Source organism: Myotis myotis, unplaced genomic scaffold (assembly GCF_014108235.1).
Source record: "Myotis myotis isolate mMyoMyo1 unplaced genomic scaffold, mMyoMyo1.p scaffold_m19_p_23, whole genome shotgun sequence".
Classification (NCBI taxonomy): Eukaryota; Metazoa; Chordata; class Mammalia; order Chiroptera; family Vespertilionidae; genus Myotis; species Myotis myotis.
Window position 1 is genome coordinate 598,315 of NW_023416328.1, and position 20,017 is coordinate 618,331.

At 57.3% G+C, this 20,017-nt stretch overlaps 1 protein-coding gene across 8 annotated transcripts; it reads left to right on the forward strand.

Moving 5' to 3' along the window:
- The first annotated feature begins 76 nt into the window (after window positions 1-76).
- RCCD1 (RCC1 domain containing 1) lies at window positions 77-18,395 on the forward strand. 8 transcript variants are annotated; one of them, XM_036355558.1, is made up of 10 exons: window positions 77-666; window positions 1,515-1,770; window positions 2,214-2,610; window positions 2,681-2,802; window positions 5,339-5,437; window positions 6,184-6,354; window positions 6,788-6,817; window positions 13,859-13,949; window positions 15,602-15,736; window positions 18,257-18,395. In XM_036355558.1, exons 2-10 carry the CDS (start codon window positions 1,596-1,598, stop codon window positions 18,258-18,260), a joined length of 1,224 nt encoding a protein of 407 aa, XP_036211451.1. In that variant the 5' UTR covers window positions 77-666; window positions 1,515-1,595; the 3' UTR covers window positions 18,261-18,395. The 8 variants fall into 8 exon arrangements, with proteins under 8 accessions (XP_036211451.1, XP_036211458.1, XP_036211457.1 ...); XM_036355565.1 differs by lacking the exon at window positions 15,602-15,736 and adding an exon at window positions 15,057-15,161 and having other exon boundaries at window positions 18,257-18,277; XM_036355564.1 differs by lacking the exon at window positions 18,257-18,395 and adding an exon at window positions 15,057-15,161 and having other exon boundaries at window positions 15,602-15,639.
- Window positions 18,396-20,017: the final 1,622 nt, after the last annotated feature.

The window sequence follows — 20,017 nt, forward strand, 5'->3', positions numbered from 1 at the left end:
GAGCTGGTGGGCCCAGTGCCCACGGGAGCCACCTCTGCGAAGGAAGCCCGTGGATTCCCCACCCCTGGGCCAGTGGGTCGCGGCTTAATCCTGTTGGAGGCCCAGGGGTTAAGCCTAGAATCTAATCAATAAACAAAGGAGCGGGTTTAGGGTACAGACTCCGGGATGCTGGCCCTTCAGTACTTATGTCTGCATTGAGAGTCCTCAGTGACCACGTGCAGGGCTGGTGGGCGTGTCCCCGGGTTGCTCCTCCCTCCGGCGCCCGGCGGGCTAAGCCCAGTGGAAGCTCATTGGCTCAGCGGGATAGATGACCGGTCCTGGAGCCAATGGGAGGCTTGGCGGCAGAGGGGCCCGCCTACTACGGCTGCTTCCGGTCGGGCTGCAGCCTTGCAAGCGTGAGGGAGACTGGGTGGCGGGGTACTCCCGCCCGCTGGCCGCTACTCGCCACCCCTTCGTCTCGGCTCCTGAGGAGGGTCCCCTGAGGGCTTCTAGTCTGTGCTCCGCGGGGGCGGGGGCCGGGCCCTCTGGTCCGCCTCTGCCGCGGAACCACGCCCACCGGAGGTTCGTCCGCTTAGCAGCTTGGGCCGCAGTGGCTCACCGTAGGCCTCGGGACCGGCTCCACGGGACCTGGGCTGGGCAGGCCGCGGCGGGACCGCAGGCACCGAGGTGAGCACCGCCCTGCGGCCGCCAGTGGGCGCCTCGCCCGGCGCGAGCCTTCCCAGCTGCCCCTGCGCTGTCGGCAGGTCCCGGGCAGGTGACTCCCTGGGTGCCGCCCGCGCCCCGCCTTCCCACCTGCATTCTGCCCCTCGGAAGGGGCTGCCCCCCTCGGAGGGCCTCCTTGCGCCGGGATGGACACGGAAGGGGTTAGGGACCCAGGTCCGAGTTAGGAGCTTTGGTCTCAGGGGAGACCCAGGATCTGACCCCGGAGTCCTGACCACGCTGCATTGAGAAAGCGGGGTGCTGTCTCCCCACTGATGTGTGAGCTCCTTGGGACAGACAGCGTCCCTCTCGGGCCAGAGTAAAAGGATCCATAAATGCGTGTCGAATGAATAGGAGACTAGATGGGGTCCCTGAAAACCCACAAGCACCCACGGCCATTCTCATCTGCTCGAAGCGCTGGGTGCAATGAGCTAGCGCCTGTGCTTATGATGGTAGTGCCAGCCCTTGACCCTTTATCTGCATCTACTCCACAAGATGGGTGCAAACATCCCATCCCCTACCTCCGCCTTGTCAAACCGAGGAAACGGAATTGAGCCCGGACAGCTTAAGGGTAGCTGAGGACACAGGCCCTGCTCGCTGCAGAAGCAAACACGGGAACCCGGGGTGGGGTGCGGGGGGGGGCGGGGGCTGTCACCCGCTGCTGTGTCCCTGTGGCTCCACAGCTTCCACTGGTGGGAGGAGCGCTGTGCGGGGAGTCAGGGTGGGGCCTGAGCCAAGGCTCCGCTCCGCGAACGTGGGGGATGGCTGCTGTCCAGTTCTGTGGCCAGGAGGGTGGTGCTCTCCCCTTCTTACAGGTCCAGCCAAGGGCCGTCCGCGAGGTTCCAGTCTCGTCGCAGGCCCAACCGGCTGGCGGCCGGCAGAGGGCGCCCGAGGCCATGGCCGAGGAGCGCCCCGGGTCCTGGTTCGGCTTCGGTTTCTGCGGCTTCGGGCAGGCGCTGGGCTCGGGCCGCGGGCGCCAGGTGCTCAGCCCCGAGCCGCTGCGCTTGCCGGACGCGGGCACCGACATCTGCGGCGTGAGCGCCGCCTGGAGCTACACCGCGTTCGTGAGCCGTGAGCGCCCCCATCCCTCTCCCGGCCCCGCCCCTCCAACTCCGGCCCCGCCCACTCCTCCCTCCCACTTCACGCCCCGCCCCCTCTAATTCAGGCCCCGCCCCCGCTATGTGTCCCCGCCTCCTGCTCAGCCTGCTCCCCTCCCGGCCCCGCCCACTCCGCTCTCCCACTTTAGGCTCCGGCCCCGCCCCCGCTATGTGTCCCCGCCTCCTGCTCAACCCGCTCCCCTCCCGGCCCCGCCCACCCCTCCCACCTCAAGCCCGCCCCCTCCCTCCAGGCTCCGCCCCGGCCACGTGTCCCGCCTCCTGCTCGCCCGTTCCTCTCCCGGTCCCGCCCCCTACCCCAGGCCCCGCCCCTCCCTCGCACCTCAGGCCCCGCCCCCGCCCGCCAGGCCCCGCCCCGGCCACGTGTCCCCGCCTCCTGCTCAGCCCGCCCCTCCGCAGGTGCGGGCCGGGTGCTGCTGTCGGGCTCCGCGGGCGGCGCGGCGGACGGCTGCCGGGACGCGTGGGCCTCGGAGACGCTGCTCGTGGTGCTGCGCGACGGGCGGGGACCCGGGCCCGGGGCCGAGCTGCAGGCCTGGGCGCCCGGCTCGGCGCTGCGCGGGGAGCCCCTCTGGGCCCAGACGGTGGCGCCGGAGGCCGGGCGGGAAGACGGAGCGGGCGGTGGAACCCGGGCCGGGCCGCTGCCCCTGCTGCCCTGCGCTCGCGCCTACGTGAGCCCGCGGCCGCCCCTCTACCGGCCTCTGGCCCCGGAGCTGCGGGCGCGTCGGCTGGAGCTGGGCGCGGAGCACGCGCTGCTGCTGGACGAGGCGGGCCAGGTGTACTCCTGGGGCGGGGGCAGGTGAGTGACTGCGGAACGGGGGCGGGAGGCCCCGGGGTGCGACCGGCGCTGACCGGGTCCCCTCGCGCAGGCACGGGCAGCTGGGCCACGGGACCCTGGAGGCGGAGCTGGCGCCCAGGCTGCTGGAGGCGCTGCAGGGCCTGCGCATGGCCGAGGTGGCCGCGGGCGGCTGGCACTCCGTGTGTGTGAGCGGTGAGTGACAAGCCTTCCTCCTCTCCCAGTGTTTTGGGGGCCTCGCCAGTCCTTGCAGGCTCGTCCCACATCCATCAGCTCGCTCATTCATGACCCCGAACGCCTCTCAAATTGCGCTCCTCTGCCACCACCGTCACCGCTCACACTTGGGCTTCTGTTAGGGGTGCCACACCCTGTCCATCCGCCCCCAGCAAGGGCTGTCTTTCTCAAATGCCCCCTGAGGATGCCGGGCTGGCGGGGCTCGGTGGTTGAGCGTCAACCTTTGAACCAGGAGATCATGATTCGATTCCCCTCTCGGGACACATACCCGGGTTGTGGGCCGGATCCCCAGTGTGGGGCGTGCAGGAGGCAGCCGATCAATGATTCTCATCATTGATGCTCTATCTCCTCCCTTCTTCTCTGAAGTCAATAAAAATAAATGTAAAAAAATAAAATGCCCCCTAAGGGAGAATGCAGGGCGTGGAGCAAGGAGGATGGAGGAAAAGGCTGCAGGTGTCCAGGTGGCCATGACTGTGGCTCACAGTGGACTCGTGCCCGCAGGGAGGATGGAGGGGGTGAGTGAGCCGTGGTGGTGACCTGGGACCCCAGTGAGGAGTTTCACTTGGGGCTGGGAGTCCATCCGCCTGGCGGGCGGTCCAGGTACCCGTGATCCCAGGGCTGTTGACAGGCTCAGAGCTGATGATTTTCTCAAGGGTCTGCATCTGGGGCTCTGGCTGCTACTTACATCGCCTGGGCCTCTGTAAACCACCTGTGCCAGCCTGCCCCTCCCCCCATTCTCATGTAATGGGACTGGGTGGGCAGCCAGGCTCAAGAGCTACTGGGCTGCAGGGAACAGAGCAGATGCTGGGAACAGAGCAGGCGCTGGGAACCGCCCAGTGGAAGGCTCACACTTGGGGTCCAGAAGGAATTTGAGGCCGTAAGTTTGGTGTCCTGGTTGGAGCCGGGATGCTTCAAACCAGACATCCCAGGTTCAGATCACTCTGCCCTTTGTGACCTTGGCCCCCCTGTGCCCCGCGTTCTCTCGTGACGAAAGTGGGAACGTTGTGTAAAGGGGGCTGTTGGCATAGACCCTCTTAGGGCTGTGCTGAGCTTTAAAGGATTCTATTGGACAAGAGCTTAAAACACTGGCACAGGCGAAAGCCCTCGATATCGATATTGATCACCATCAGCTACTGTTATTAGTGAATTTTTAGCGCCGGGGCTGTTGCTACAGCCGACAAAGGATAGTGATGTGGAGGCAAGCAGGGTGCGAGCTTCAAGAAGGACCAGTGGCAGGTGGGCCGGGCCCAGGGCATTTGAACAGGGACCCGTTTCTAAAGCGTGTGCACGGGTGTGGTGTGAGGGGGGCGGGGGGCAATTTAGCAACAAAGGGAAAAAGGGAAAATGGAGAGGAAGGGCCAGCAAGAGACTTCCTTTAAGGCAATGGTTCTCAACCTTCTGGCCCTTTAAATACAGTTCCTCATGTTGTGACCCAACCATAAAATTATTGTCGTTGCTACTTCATAACTGTAATGTTGCTACTGTTATGAATCGTCATGTAAATATCTGATATGCAGGATGGTCTTAGGCGACCCCTGGGAAAGGGTTGTTTGACCGCCAAAGGGGTCGCGACCCACAGGTTGAGAACCGCTGCGTTAGAGCGTCAGACTGAAGGGTCGCAGGTTTGATTCCCGTCACCGGCATGTCCCTTGGTTGCGGGCTCCATCCCTGGCCCCGATTGGGACACGTGCAGGAGGCAACCAGTCAGTGTGTCTCTCTCACATCGATTTTCTCTCTCTTTCTCCCTCCCTTCCACTCTAAAAACCAATGGAGGGCCCTGGCCAGTTCGGCTCAGTGGATAGAGCGTTGGCCTGTGGACTGAGGGTCCCAAGTTTGATTCCCGGTCAAAGGCATGTCCCTCGGTTGCGGGCTTGACCCCTGGTCCTGGTCTGGGTGTGTGCAGGAGGCAACCAATCGATGCGTTTCTCTCACATCCATGTTTCTCTCTGTCTTCCCCCCTCCCTTCCACTCTCTCTAAAAATCAATGGAAAAATATCCTTGGGTGAGGATTATCAAAAAATAAAAATAAAAAAATAATAAAAACCAATGGAGGTGAGGATTAACAAGAAAAAAGGAAGAAGAAGAAAGAAAAGTGTGACCTGAAGGCCCTTTAGGGGAAGGGACCCTGTTAAGACAGACGCTGTTGCCCTAGCTGGTGTGGCTCAGTGGATAGAGCATCGGCCTGGGGACTGAAGGGTCCCAGGTTCGAGTCCAGTCAAGGGCCCATGCCCAGGTTGCGAGCTCGATCCCCAGTGTGGGGCGTGCAGGAGGCGGCTGATCCTCATGGATGTTTGTATCTCCTCCCTTCCTCTCTCTGAAATTAATAAAAAAATATTTAAAATAAAAGAAGACAGACGCCGCTGTTCCTGAGGAGGCAGCCTCCTGGGGCAGGGTTGTCCCCAGAGAGCGAGCGGGTGGAGGGGGTTGGAGAGATGCAAGGGGCTTAGGAGGCGGAGGGGGTCCCAGCCTGTCTGATGGGCCCCTTTCTCTCTCTCAGAGATGGGGGACATCTACATCTGGGGCTGGAACGAGTCGGGGCAGCTGGCCCTGCCCGCCAGGGGGCTGGCGGAGGACGGACAGACAGTCGCAGGGGAAGGTGAGTCTCAGCTATTTTTAAAAAAAATTAATTTATTGATTGATTGATGATTTTATTTTTTTAAATATATTTTATTGATTTTTTACAGAGAGGAAGGGAGAGGGATAGAGCGTTAGAAACATCGATGAGAGAGAAACATCGATCAGCTGCCTCCTGCACACCCCCCACTGGGGATGTGCCCGCAACCAAGGTACATGCCCTTGACCGGAATCGAACCTGGGACCTTTCAGATCGCAGGCCGATGCTCTGTCCACTGAGCCAAACCGGTTAGGGCAGATTGATTGATGATTTTAGAGAGAGAGGAAGGGGGAGAGAGAGAAAATCGTTTTGTTGTTCCACTTATTTATGCATTGATTGACTGATTCTTTTTCTTTAAATAAGTTTTTATTGATTTCAGAGGAAGGGAGAGGGAGAGAGAAACATCAATGAGAGAATCATTGATCGGCTGCCTCCCACACGCCCCACACTGGGGATCCCGGCCAGGGGATCTCAACTCCTAACTCCCACACATTTCTGACGTTCCTGACCCCCGGCCACAGGCTGGCCTGAGAGCTTACAGCGCTCAGAAGGGACACGTGACATCCTCGGGGCCCAGGACACGGGACTGAGCTTCTTGGGGGGGGGGGGGGGAGCGGCACAGCAGGGCTGATGCCCACACCCCGTGCACTGCAGCCCTTCCTGGGGCGAGAGGCTAGGGCCCGGCACCAGCTTCGTCAGCTGCCATCCTCGCTCTCCCTTCTCTGAAGCCACTGCACTGAAGGAAGACGGTTCTGGGGTGAAGGGACCAGCGGGGACTGAGGAGGGAGCCGCCGCCCCCTTCATCGCCGTGCAGCCCTTCCCCGCGTTACTGGATCTGCCCCTGGGCTCGGACGCGGTCACGGCCAGCTGCGGGTCCCGGCACACGGCCGTGGTGACGAGTGAGTGCGCCCGGTGGGCCGGCTCAGGGTGGAGCAGGAGGTCAGTCGCCCGCTCTAGCTGGTGGCTGCAGGCGGTGTGTCCCCTAAAACACCACCCTCGTGCAGAATAGCTGCCTCAGCACAGAGAGCCCGACCTCCCTGTGGGTTCTCTCTGGAGGCTGGTGCGGCCTCTGCCCAGGCGCAGACCCCCGGCCTCCGGTCGCCGGGCAGCAGCGCCCACCAGGCCAGTAGCTGTGAGCTACCTGATCCCCAGTAGGGAGCGCTGTGAGGCACAGTCGGGTGGGGAGGGCGACCGTTCTCGGGGCGGGTCCTTGAGCAGCCCAGGGCGATGGGCTGGTCAGAAAGCTGCGCCCGCGAGTGGTGCTCTGTCCGCCCCCCGGTGTGCGGTGTGCGGCTCGGGCTGGTGACCGCCCCACTGTCCTTTCGGTTGCAGGGACCGGGGAGCTCTACACCTGGGGCTGGGGTAAGTCAGGCTCTGCCTCTGTGATGCCTAAACCCAGGGGAGGGGAGGGGAGGGCAGGGCAGGGCAGGGCTGAGGCCCCTGCACGTGGGAGGGCCTGACGGAGGAGCTGTCTCTAGGACAGGGCTAGGCACTCGGCTCAGACAGTATCACTACTTCCCATCTGCCTTTCTTTTTTTCCTAAATCAATCTTTCTTCCTTCCTTCCTTCCTTCCTTCCCTCTCTCTCTCTCTCTCTCTCTCTCTCTCTCTCTCTCTTCCTTCCTTTCTTCCCTTTCTTCATACACACACACACACACACACACACACACACACACACACACGGCCCGGTGCATGAAATTCATACATGGGGGGCGGGGGGTGGGCCTCAGCCCCGCCTGTGCCTCTCACATTCCGGGGCTCTTGCAGTCCAGGACCCCTCACTCCTTACCGCCCGCCCGCCGTGGAGGTGGGAGAGGCTCCGGCCATCACCGCTGCGCTCACCAGCCACGAGCCCGGCTTCTGGCCGAGCGACACTCCCCCTGTGGGAGCGCACTGACCACCAGGTGCAGCTCCTGTGTTGACCGTCTGCCCCCTGGTGGTCAGTGCACGTCATAGCGGCCAGTCATTCTGCTGTTTGGTCGGTTTGCATATTAGGCTTTTATTATATAGGATATGGATCTTCTTCCGTTGATTTTTAGAGAGAGGGGGAGAGAGAGGGAAAGACCGAGAGAAACATCGATGTGAAAGAAACACATCGATTGGTTGCCTCCTGCACACGTCCCGACCAGGGCCCGGGCTGGGGAGAAGCCTGCAACCGAGGTACTGCCCTTGACTGGAATTGAACCCAGGACGCTTCAGTCTGCAGGCCAACGCTCTATCCACTGAGCCACACTGGCCAGGGCCCGTCTGCCTCTCTGGAGAACTGTTTGTGTGAGGGGGATAGTAGCCAGCGTCTGTGAAACACCTTGTGGTCTGGCACTGGGCTCGGACCCCTGGGGTCCTGAGAGGCAGCGGTCCAGAGGCTGGTCTGAACTCACAGCAGATGCCACAGGTGCTGGCTGAGGCCCACCCAGGGGCTGGTTTCCTGCTTGGCGGGGGGCAGCCCCGAGGAAGGCCCACGGCGGGCATGGCCACGGGTCTCGTTTCCCTGTAGGGAAGTACGGACAGCTCGGCCACCAGGACACCGCCAGCTGGGACCGGCCCCGCCGGGTGCAATACTTTGTGGATAAGCGGCTCCAAGTAACGGCGGTGCGCTGTGGGCCCTGGAACACCTACGTGCGCGCAGTGGAGCAGAGCTGATGTACGTAGACGAGGGCATGGGACGAGTGCCCAGCACAGTGGAGTTACACAGCCGCCACCTGTGAGGCCCCCCAGGGCCAGGAGCGCCACGGAGGCCCCCGGGGCCCCGCCTCTGCCCATCAAGGCCTTTCGGCGGCTTCCCCTTAGACCAGCGTTCTCATCTTGGTCCTCGGGTTGGAAACACCTAGAGAGGTTTGGAAACGGGTGCCCAGGGCCAGCATCAGAGGCCCTGACATCAGCCCGGCCGGTGTGGCTCAGTGGTTAAGTGTTGACCTCTGAATCAGGAGGTCACGGTTCGATTCCAGTCAGGGCGCGTGCCCAGGTTGCGGGCTCGATCCCCAGTGCGGGGCGTGCGGGAGGCAGCTGATCCATGATTCTCTCTCATCATTGATGTTTCTTTTTCGCCCTTCCTCTCTGAAATCAATAAAAAAATATTTAAAAAACAACGAAGGTGAAATCAGAACCTCCGGGGTAGATTTGAGAGCTCCGCGGCACCCCCCCCTCCCTGCCCCCCCGCCCCGGGTGATTTTGGGGCAGCGCCAGGACCGGACCCACTGGGGTCATCTCCGTGCCCGGGCGTCTGCTTTTATTGAGGGCTGTGCCGCCCTGTGTGCGCCCCTTGCCACAGTTCAGTGTGTCTGCTTCTCGGCTTGCGGTGAATGCAGCCATGCTGTGTATGTCCTCTGTGTCTCGTATTTTCGTTAGCAACACCTGGCCTTCCACTGAGGCGTAAACCTCACTTATATCCTCTTGGGTTGATGGTCATTTTTAATTGAGCTAAACTACACATCAAAAATTTACCACTTACCCGCTGGCGTGGCTCAGTGTTTGAGCATCAACCCATGAACCAGGAGGTCACAGTTTGATTCCTGGTCAGGGCACCTGCCCGGGCTGTGGGCTCGATTCCCCAGTGGGGGGCGTGCAGGAGGCAGCCGATCCATGATTCTCTCTCATCTCTCCCTTTCTCCCTTCCTCTCTCTGAAATCAATAAAAACATTCTTACAAAATCAACTCCCACTTCCCACTTTTAAGTGCACAGTTCAGGGGTGTTAAATGCATTCGCCCTGTTGTGTGAACGCCAGCACCGCCATCCCCGTATCTCTCAGCTTGTGAGTCAGACACACTGCCTGTTAAGCAATAACTCCCCCTCCCCCCTCCTCCCACCCCTGGCATCCACGTTATACTTCGCCTTTATGACGTGGCTACTCACGGACCTGATGTGAGAGGAGTCCTACGGTGCTTGTCTTCTTGTGACGTAGCAGCATGCCCTCGGGTTCATGCATGTTGTGCCATGTGTCAGAAGTCCCTTTTTGGGGCCCGTGTAATGTTCCATTGCCTGTAGAGACCACATTTTGCTCATCGGCTCACAGTCAGTGGACCTTGGGTTGCTTCCATGTTTTAGCTGATGTAATGCTGCTGTGAACGTGAGTGTACAGATGTCTCTCTTTTAATATATTTTATTGATTTTTTACAGAGAGGAAGGGAGAGGGATAGAGTTAGAAACTTTGATGGGAAAGAAACATCGATCAGCTGCCTCCTGCACACTTCCCACTGGGGATGTGCCCGCAACCAAGGTACATGCCCTTGATCGGAATCGAACCTGGGACCCTTCAGTCCGCAGGCCGACGCTCTGTCCACTGAGCCAAACCGGTCAGGGCTGAAAACAAGGTCTTAAAGAGATATCTGGCCCTAACCGGTTTGGCTCAGTGGACGGAGCGTCAGCCTAAGGACTGAAGGGTCCCAGGTTCGATTCCAGTCAAGGGCATGTACCTTGGCTGCGGGCACATCCCCAGTAGAGAGTGTGCAGGAGGCAGCTGATCGATGTTTCTCTCTCATCGATGTTTCTAACTCTCTATCCTTCTCCCTTTCTCTCTGTAAACAATCAATAAAATATATTAAAAAAAGAACTTGTTTTCAACTCCTTTGGCTGTATACCAAAAGTGGAATTGCTGGGTCATGTGGTAATTTTTTTTTTTTAAATATATTTTATTGATTTTTTACAGAGAGGAAGGGAGAGAGATAGAGAGTTAGAAACATCGATGAGAGAGAAACATCGATCAGCTGCCTCCTGCACATCTCCCACCGGGGATGTGCCCGCAACCCAGGTACATGCCCTTGACCGGAATCGATCCTGGGACCTTGCAGTCTGCAGGCCAACGCTCTATCCACTGAGCCAAACCGGTTTCGGCCATGTGGTAATTTTTTAAAAATACATTTTTTTATTGATTTCAGAGAGGAAGGGAGAGGGGGAGAGAGACAGAAACATCAGTGATGAGAGAGAATCATGGATCAGCTGCCTCTTGCACGCCTCACACTGGGGATCGAGCCCGCAACCTGGACACGTGCCCTGACTGGGAATTGAACTGTGACCTGGTTCATAGGTTGACGCTCAACCACTGAGCCACGCCGGTTGGGCTGGTAATTTCATTTTTTTAAAAAAAATATATTTTATTGATTTTTTTACAGAGAGGAAAGGAGAGGGACAGAGAGTTAGAAACATCGATCAGCTGCCTCCTGCACACCCCCACTGGGGATGTGCCCGCAACCCAGGTACATGCCCTTGACCGGAATCGAACCTGGGGCCCTTCAGCCCGCAGGCCGACGCTCTATCCACTTAGCCACACCGGTCAGGGCGGTAATTTCATGGTTAATTATTTGAGAAGCCGACGTACTATTTTACATTGTGACTGTACCATTTTCCTTCCCACCAGCAGTGCACAAGGGTTCGACCTTTTCTGTCCCTCCTCAGCGTTTCTTCTCTGGGGGGAGTTTGCCGTAAGGGCCACCCTGCCGGCGGGCGGTGGTGTCTCTGGTGGTTTGCCTTTCCCTGACGCTTGGTGACGCGGAGCCTCAGCTGCCGGCAGGGGTGCCCTGGCCCTTTGTGTCTCTGGAGAAATGTCACTCAGCCCTTTGCCCTTGTTGAATCGGGCGGCTTGCTGAGTTGTAGGAGTTGTGTACGTATTGTCTGCCTGTGGGCCCTCCTCAGACGTGATTTAGACACATTTCCTCGCGTTTGCCAGTTGGCTTTTACTGTTGATAGTGTCACTGATGGAAAAATTTTTCATTTCCACGAAGCCCAGTTTGCGTACTTCTCCTCTTGGTGTCTGTGCCTTTGCTGTCACTGCCAAGTGCAGTGTGTGACGCGTCTGTTCTGTCGTTTCTCGTTTGCTGTATTGGGTCGCACATTCAGACCTCGGTCCACTTTGAGTTGTTCGTTTGCTTTGGGAGTTTTGGTGATTGAGACATTTATGAATGCTGGACGGTGACAGAGGACGGGCCTGGCATCGCAGAAGCCGCAGGAGCGCCGGGCAGGCCGTGGCTCCCTGAGAAGCCAGAGGAGGGGGCCGTGGGGACCGTGCCGGGGTTTGGTGCCGGGGGTTTGCCGGGATGCGCTGCCGCTGCCCATTGCCCCCCTGGCTTTGAGTCTCTGGGAGCCCCAGAGTTTAGGGTAGTGATGGCGAACCTTTTGAGCTCGGCGTGTCAGCGTTTTGAAAAACCCTGACTTAACTCTGGTGCCGTGTCACAGATAGGCACAAAGGGGACACGGGTGCTGGATGTCCTGCAGGCTCTCAGCACCGCCACCTGTAGGCCTGGTGTGCTGACGCCGAAGACCCGCACTGAGATGGATGGCAAAGGAGGGGGTCAGGTGGGGGAAGAGCGTGGGAAGGGTGCCAGTCCTTGGTGCACCTCTGGGGATGCCCATGCAGGTGCACGTGGGCGGTTGTGGCCACGTAACACATGCCCCCCTCCGAGCGCCCCGTGGGAGGCGGTGCTCAGGGGCCGTCCTGTAGCGGCAGAAGGGGAGAGACTGGCCAGTGTCCTCTCCCAGGAAGGGCTGGCTCCTTCCCCCTCCAGCCCCTGCCTCCTGGTCCCCAGAGGGTCCCGGTCAGGGCTAGGGGCTCAGGACCTGCTGGGCCTTCCCGGGTCAGGGACTGGCCCTGAGCCTGGAGCTCTGCTGGTCTCGGGGGTCAGTATATACCCAGCGTGAGGCACGTTCCGGCCTCTGGGGCAGACGGGTGTGGGAGGGATGCCTGGTGTGATTCTTGAGCTGGAAATGGAGATACAGGGACAGAGAGAGGGAGGGCCAGTGAGCTGGAGCCTGGCCGTGAGTGGCCACGCGGGCAGACCGTCTGGACTGGCATCTCTCCCTGCACCCTTGCATGGGCACGTGAGGGTCCGCATGAGCCAGGGGTGTGTCCGGGTGACTGTGTCTGTCAGGGAGCGTCTGTGTGCACATCAAGCATGAGGGCTCCTCCCAGCAGAGCTCACACCCTGAGAGCAGGCAGGGAGGGAGGGAGGCGGGGAGCACTCCGCCGGGTCCGGAGCCTGGCTCTGCCCAGGTGTTGGCTGAGCCTGACCAGGCCTGTTTCCCTTTGGCGGGACAGGATTAGACCATCCCGACACCCGGGGGCGGGCGCACAGTCCAGGACTTGTCTTGGCAGGAGCAGCAGCTGCGTTCTCGTGAGAGAGGTCGAGGCAGCTGAGCAGAGGTGTCCCCACCCCAGGAGGCGGGGGGCTGCTGGGGAGCTGCCTGGGGGCAGAGGAGGCCAGTTTCATCTTCCACCCACTCCATTCCATAGCCAGGGCCCCTTATTTGGGGGTTCCCCACTTTGGGGGCTCCCCTAAGGCAACCACGACCGCGCATGGCCGCCTGTGGGTCAGGCTGCAGTCCAGCTGCCGGTCATTAAGGGAACACTTGCGCCCTCGTGTGGCCTCGCAGGGAGCACAGCTGGGCTCCCCTGAACCTCGCAGTCCTCCGGCCTCCTCCGTGCCTCCTCCCACTCCCCACGGCCCCTCAAGCTCCAGCCCCGGGACTGCCCCCTGGGTCTCATTTTCCTCTCTGTTTCTCAAGCAGCAACGCTGAGCTCTGGGCTCCTTCCATCTGCTCTCTGCCCACCACGGGCTCTGCCTCCCGGCGCCTCGCAAATGGGCCGACAGGCCGTTGGTTTCCACGCGGTGCGGCCCCTGGTTCTCAGGCTTCCTCGGGGCTGGGACAAGCTGGGTAAGGCCCACAGGGCCCGCCGTCCTGAGAGCCGGCCGTTTTGAATAAATACTCCCTGGACTGTGGCACATGGTTAGTGTCCAGAGTCTGGAGAAGCTGACTTTGGCCATTTTGCCAGCGGCCTCACTCCTTTATGGAGGTTTTAGACGTCCTTACCCACATTCCTGCTGACACCACTCCGTTTCTTTTTTTTAAGGTCTATTTTTATTGATTTCAGGGAGGGAGAGGGAGAGAAACATCAATGATGAGAATCACCGATTGGCTGCCTCCTGCACGCTGAGCCCGCAACCCTGGCAGATGCCCTGACTGGGAATTGAGCCCTGACCTCCTGGTTCATAGGTCAGTGCTTAACCACTGAGCCACGCCCAGCTGGGTACCACTCCTCATTTTAGTCATTTTTAACTGTTAAAACCAGTCCTCCCATGAGTAGCTTGTACTGAGAAAATTGATGTGGCTAGATTTATCTTTATTAACTATCAGCATTCACATGGCCCATCAGTATTGTCACTTTAATCGTAAACACAAGAGCCACCAACTAGGTGCACAGATGTGTTAGCGGCAATCGGTGAGCCGTTCATTGCTCAGGACTGCTTATTGGGGGAACATTTCACACTTCCATCGGCTTACGTGCTCTGTAGCCTCTGACAGTGGTGAGAAGCCGTGACGTGGGGCCCTGGGGTTAGGCCTCCGTCCACAGCCCCGAGGTCCCTGCGGCCGAGGGACCGGCCGTGTCTGAGGGACCCTGTGCTGCTCGCCTTGCAGGGCACCCCAGGCTGTTGACCAGGACTGTGGCCGAGACCCCGGAGCACAAGCAGGTCTCCGGGCGGCTGCTGCACCGGCAGATCAGGGGCAGGTGAGTGACACCCCTGCGGCCGCCCCACCCCCCAGACAGCTCTCCCAGCCCCATGGGCTTCGTGACTCAGGTCTTACAGCCAGAGGGCACCCTGTCGGCTCCGAGGGCCCAGAACCCGCGGGAGGGGCTCTGTCTGGCCTCGCGCCCCTGGCGAGTGGTTTTGAGATTTACCCGTGGTGTTCCCGTGTCAGTTCATCCCTTTCTGTTACTGAGCAATAATAGGTCATTGAGTGGCTATTCCACAACTTCTTGTTTAGATGGAGTTGGGAGAGACAGAGGGAAACTTCGATGTCAGACACACACTGACCGGCTGCCTCCTGCTGAGGTTCGTGCCCGTGACTGGGAATTAAGACCTTTGGTGCAGGGGCCGATGCTCTAACCGCTGAGAAACTGGCCAGGGCGGTATTTCACAACTTATAAACCTATCCATGTGCTGACACGGGGAAGGAGGGGGGTCTTCATTATGGCCGGGCAGGGCTGGGGTCTAGGGTCCCAGCTTCCTGTGCTGAGGGGCGGTTCCCTGGCAGCTGCCTGGGCAGAGCAGGTCTCCCGGTTCTGGGAGGGCAGTTCTGGCCGCACCTCTGGGTGTGTTCAGGGTGTCGGCCTCTCCAGCACCCGTGGGACCTGAGGAGCAAAGGAACTTCCGGGCGCTCACTGCCCTGTCTCTGGGTCCCGAGTCCCAGCCAGGGGGCCTCCGATCTCCGCCCTTGTCCTCCTCACAGCTGCTGCATGTGACGCATAGGAAGACACTACACGTGTTTAACAGGACGCTAGGGAGGAACACGTGTGTGTCTTGTCAAGGCTCCGTCTTGTCATTACTGGTGTTTGGGTTTCACACACTTGTCTGTGCAAGTGTTTCTACAGAATAAATTGCAAGCAGCGAAGTTTGTGGGGATTAGAATGCACACATTTAAAGAGTTAATTTTTCAGTAAAGTGGCTTCCAGAAGCAAACGTTTTCACTGACGGTGACATGTGAGAGTGCGGCCAGCACTGGTGTTTATCAAACTTGTGGGCCGAGGAGCTGTCTCTTTAATGTGCGAACTGGGGATTGACTATTAGTGACTGTGAATAATCCTTGTGCTCTGGGTGCTCTGATCCTCATCCAGATGTTGAGTCCCGGAGCAGGTGTCGCTGCTGGTTTGGGGTGTGGAACCCTCCTGCCCTGGTGTCGCTCGGCCCCCAGCGCACACGCACACCAGCAAGCCTGCGTGGTGAGTGGCCTTTTTTAAAAGTACCTATGACGGACTTCCTTTTTTTAATCAAGATATTTATGGTATAAAAAATAGAGAAGCCAAAATTTAATGATCACTTGGTAACCCCATAACTCTGAAATCCTGTTAACATTTTAGCTTTAATACTTTTCTTACAGGTGTTACTTCTATATAAGTATATGTAATACACACACAAACTGAAATATTTACATTTAAAATATTTTAAGAGTCACTGCACCTCACGGTGGCCGGTCATGACCCTGAGGTGACAGGCTGGGGCCACATACCACACGCCTCTTATCTTTGCTACAACAATGAAGGCTCAGCCAGTGGCGTGTCAGGCTCCTGTCTGCACTTGATGAGACATGAAGTTGCTCACATGCACGTGGGAGGTCAGGTGGCGTGCCTCCCTGCTGACGGCTGTGGCTCTGCTTCTGTAGAGGTGAGTCTGAGAAGAAGCCCTCGCATCAAGCAGCTGGCACTGGGCAGGACGAAATCTGGTCCCTTCTATTCTGCGTCTCAGCCGCAGCCTCGGAGTGTGCAGAGGGTTCACTCGTCTCAGCAAAGCCGGTCAGGTAACGTGCCTGCCCCGCGTCCACTTGGTGGGAAGTATTTTTGGGAAAAGCAGGGTGAAACTTGACCATGGAGATGAGAGTGAGCAGAGAAAGAAATGAGTGGGATCAGAAGGAGAGAGGGTAAGAAGAGAGATCTGGGAGAACATTGAGGGAGATGAGAGGGAGATTGGGGAGACAGGTGAGCTGAGGGAGGGAAAGGGTGAGATCAGAGAAAACGGGAATTTCAGGGCGATTGTTCAGAAAGAGGGTGAACAATCGCTCTGAAATTTAGGGGAGAATGAGAAAATCACAGAGGGAAGAGAAAGAATAGAGGAGGTGAGAAGAGGTAACAGGGAGAGTCAGAGTGAGAAGAAAGGGGAGAGGGAGACCAGGAGAGTGCTGAGGGTGAAGGGAGAGTTCTGAGAGGGGAGCTTGGACAGATGAGTAGAATCTGGAGGGAGATCAGGGAGATGGATGGAGCTCACAGAGAAGAGAAAGAACAGGAATTGCAGAGAATTGAGGGAGAGCAGAGAGGGCTAGAAGAGACCATTCTGAGAGAGAAGCATGAGATCACAGAGAATGAGCTGAGGGCGAGACAGTTGAGAGAGAAATGAGTGGGATCAAAGAGGGAAGAGAAAAAGTGCTGATTGAGCTCAGAGGGTAAGAAGAGATTTCTGAGAGAGAAAATTGAGGGAAGAGAGTTTAGAGTAAGAAGAAAGAAAGAGAGCGAATTCTGAGAGAGGAGAGGAGACAGGGAGATGAGAGATGAAATCAGACAATTGAGCTGAGAAATGAGTGGGATCAATCGAGGGGAAAGAGAATAGAGGGAGACTGCGTTCACAGGGAGAGAAGAGAAAGACAATCGGAGAAAGAATAGGAATTTCAGAGAGTTGAGACTGAGAGATCAGAGAGGATCTTTGAGAGACGGAGAGGATAGAGAAGGAAGAGAAAAGAGATCAGAAAGAGGAGACAGTGAGACGAAAGGGGAAAGAATAGGAATTTGGAGTGAAAAGACAGAGTTTAAAGAGTAGAGTGAGAAGAGAGATCAGAGAACAGGGAGTTTAAGAGAGAGGGAGGGGAGAGAGAATAGGAGAAGAGGAAGAGATTAGGAGGCAGAGTTCAGGGATAGAGACGAGAGAGATTGAACCAGAGAGAAGTAGAGGAGTGCGTGTGGGATGAGCTGGGACTCACTGCGCTGTCTTGGGCCGCCCGCCTGCTCCTAGTCATACACACACCTGTACCTGAATCTTTTTAAATAGAATTTATTGTCACATTGGTTAATAAAATCTACAGGTTTAGGTGTACAATCCCATAATATGTCATCTGTATATGGTATTTGCGCCCGAATCTTTAGTGTGTGCATGAGCGACAGGGGAGGAAGGGGTGGGGTGCAGAGTCCAGGTTTGAATGAGGATTTTCTTAACGAGCTTAAGGTCATATCCCAAAGGCTGCTCTGGTTTGGAGAATGTGCTTCCTGCATCTATACCTTCCACACTCGACCTGCAGCCCCCACCCCAACACACACACACACACACTCACACACACACACACACACACACACTCAATGCCTGGCGCACAGTAGGTGCTCAGTCGTTGCACTGCCCCTGCAGGGGGTGTGACACCCAGGCTGCCTCAGGCAAAGGTCAGGAACAGTCATGTTGGAGAGAAGGCACCCGTGCCTGACAGGGTGACACTGAGAGGCGCCCAGCAGAGCCGAGTCACCGACATCACCCGGATGTAGCAGTCACCACACCCAGAGGAGCAAACGCCTCGCCCCTGACACTTGTCCTCAGTGCCTGTCGGTGGCCGCCTGCTGAGGACAGGCCTCCCTGTGGCTCCCTGCAGCCGTTTGGGACCGGATGGATGGAACAGGCTCCATCAAACACCCTGGGTGGGCTCCCCTGCCTCCCTCCATTCGCTGGGATTCCTTCTCTTCCACAGACATTTTAATGAACATCTGAATTATTTACAGTGACCACAGGCATCACCACAGGCATCGCATCCCAGGGTTTGGTGGCCCAGTGACTACAACAGGCGTGTTTCGTCATCAAGTGGAGGCTGTGTGTGGGGACAGAGGTGGGAGGTGCACACAAGCTCCGCTGTCACAAACCTTCTTCTCTCAGATCCTGTGGTGATGAGGAACCTTTGAAATGCAAGGGCCCAACATTCCAAGGTGCTGGGACATGTGCCCGCAGAGAGGAGCATGGGGAGGTCTGAGAGATGCCCCGAGGCCTGGCAGCCTGGCTGTGGGCACACAAGTTGGAGACATACTTGAGTCACATGAGTTACTTCAGGCATCACTGGAGACCAGAGAGTCCCCAGCGTCACTCATTACAGCCAGATGCAAAAAATAAATGCACTACTTTTCTATGTTAAATTCTGACGAGAACCCATGCTGCTCTAAGTCCAGATTCCCTATCAAGATCTCCATTTCGTTGGTGAAGGAAATGAGGTCAGACTGAATAAATAACTTCACAGTCACAGAAAGGCAACTTAAATCCAAGTCCGACTCCAAACCCTATTCTCTCTCTCTCTCACCAGTTAACCAACCGGAAATTGGGAGAAAGAATCGGGAAAGGAGAAGAAAACCATGAAGATGAGACACACACAGTGAGAAGTGACGCGCTCACACTGCCCGTGTCTAAGCCGCGCCTGGACGCTTCCTGACGTCACTGGCAGCTCACGGGGAGAGCATCCCGAGAGGTTCTTAACATCCTCAGGCTCCAGTGGTGAGATGAAATGCCAACGAAAAATGATGCAAAACATTTGCAAACAACAGAAGTGAAATTGTGGCTTTGTTTCACCTGTATATTTTAACTATTAATTTGATATTAGTGACTGTATATGGCTTTTGAAACCAGGAAAATGTTCCTTAGCATAGAGCAGGACGAGGGGTCTCACATTCATAGTTTACTGAGGCCAAGGTAGCAATGGCTGGTTAACAGCCCTTATTCACCAGACTTGGGTCTTGGGAACCCCTAACCTCCAACAAAATTGAATGGCAGAACATAACTGTGTGCCATCGCTGCATATCCTAGAGGAATGAAGGCAGTGCCCCCAAATGGTCCTGCGACAGGCGTGGGCAGTATCCGTCACAGCACATCACAGACTCACCCAGGTGTCTGCCGAACCAAATGCAGGAGTTTAAAGAGCAAGCGGGGACACTTCCTTCTCTAGGTCACCGGGCACTGCACTGGCCCCCCCATCAGCACCTCCTCTCTCCCAGGTCTCGGCACTCGAGGCTTTTATACTTGGTCACTCCGGAGATGACATCATCGAACCACGTCTCTCAATCCCGACTGAGGGCAGCTGCCACATCCCTGTCTCAGCCTGGACCACGCCACTGACGTCCTCTCCCTACTTGGTATCTGTGCCTGGACTGTACACATGTGCACATGTGAAACTTCTGTCCAGACCAAACTCCTGCTCTTCCCTCCAACCTGATGGGGCTGTAGTTCCCTCTCCTCATTCAAGGGCAGCTCCGTATTTCTATCTTCAGGCTCAGAACTTTGGGGTCTGTCTCACCCACACACCCAATCCACCAGCAGATCCTTTAAGGTATAATCAGAATCCAGTACCAGTACCTCCCTCTGGGTCAAAACACCACCACCTCACACCTGTTGCCTCCAGCTCTGCTCACCCATAGTCCACTTCTCACAGAGCAAGCAGGGCAGCCTTCTCAAAATAGAAGGTGGATTGCGTTCTCACTCGGCTCTATGTCCACCAATGCTTTTCCACTTCACAAAAAGTAAAGCAAAAGTCTTTACAATGACCTGTCAGGTTGCACAAGATCTAAACCTCATTCCTTCTGAGCTCCTCACTTCAGCACCTCCCCACACACTTCCGGTCCCGCCACCTGGTCTCCTGGCTGCACTGAGCACACAGCCCCCCCCCCCCCCCACACACACACCTCAGGGCTCCTGTACGGGCTGTTCTTTGCTCTGGGAACACTCCCAGGGGCAGAGTTCTCTCACCTTCATTTGAGAAATGAATTTGTATTTTCCAAAGGAAGTGCTTATAAAATGGAGCAGACTCAGTGCCTAGCTATGGATTTATTTTTTATTGAAAAGGGTACGTTCCGTGAAAGCAGACACCTCCCCAATTCCAAACCAAACCTGGCCCTCCAGCCCCAGCCACGCACCAGGAAAGTGGGATGGAAATTATAAGCTGAGATAAGCCAGGTGCCTCCATCCCCATGAAGAAGGCTCGGGAAGGCGACCTCATGGCCCCAAACCTAGGTCTAAGCACCCTAGGAAGTCACCTGTGGTGTTTTTGCGGAAAAAGATACCCTTTGCCCAGTAA

Excerpts from the sequence above, each read along its gene's own strand:
- RCCD1 (XM_036355558.1), top strand. The coding sequence starts at position 1,596 with ATGGCCGAGGAGCGCCCCGGGTCCTGGTTCGGCTTCGGTTTCTGCGGC. Across the intron at positions 2,803-5,338 it reads GCACTCCGTGTGTGTGAGCG|AGATGGGGGACATCTACATC; the intron begins GTGAGTGACAAG and ends TCTCTCTCTCAG. Across the intron at positions 6,355-6,787 it reads GCACACGGCCGTGGTGACGA|GGACCGGGGAGCTCTACACC; the intron begins GTGAGTGCGCCC and ends TTTCGGTTGCAG.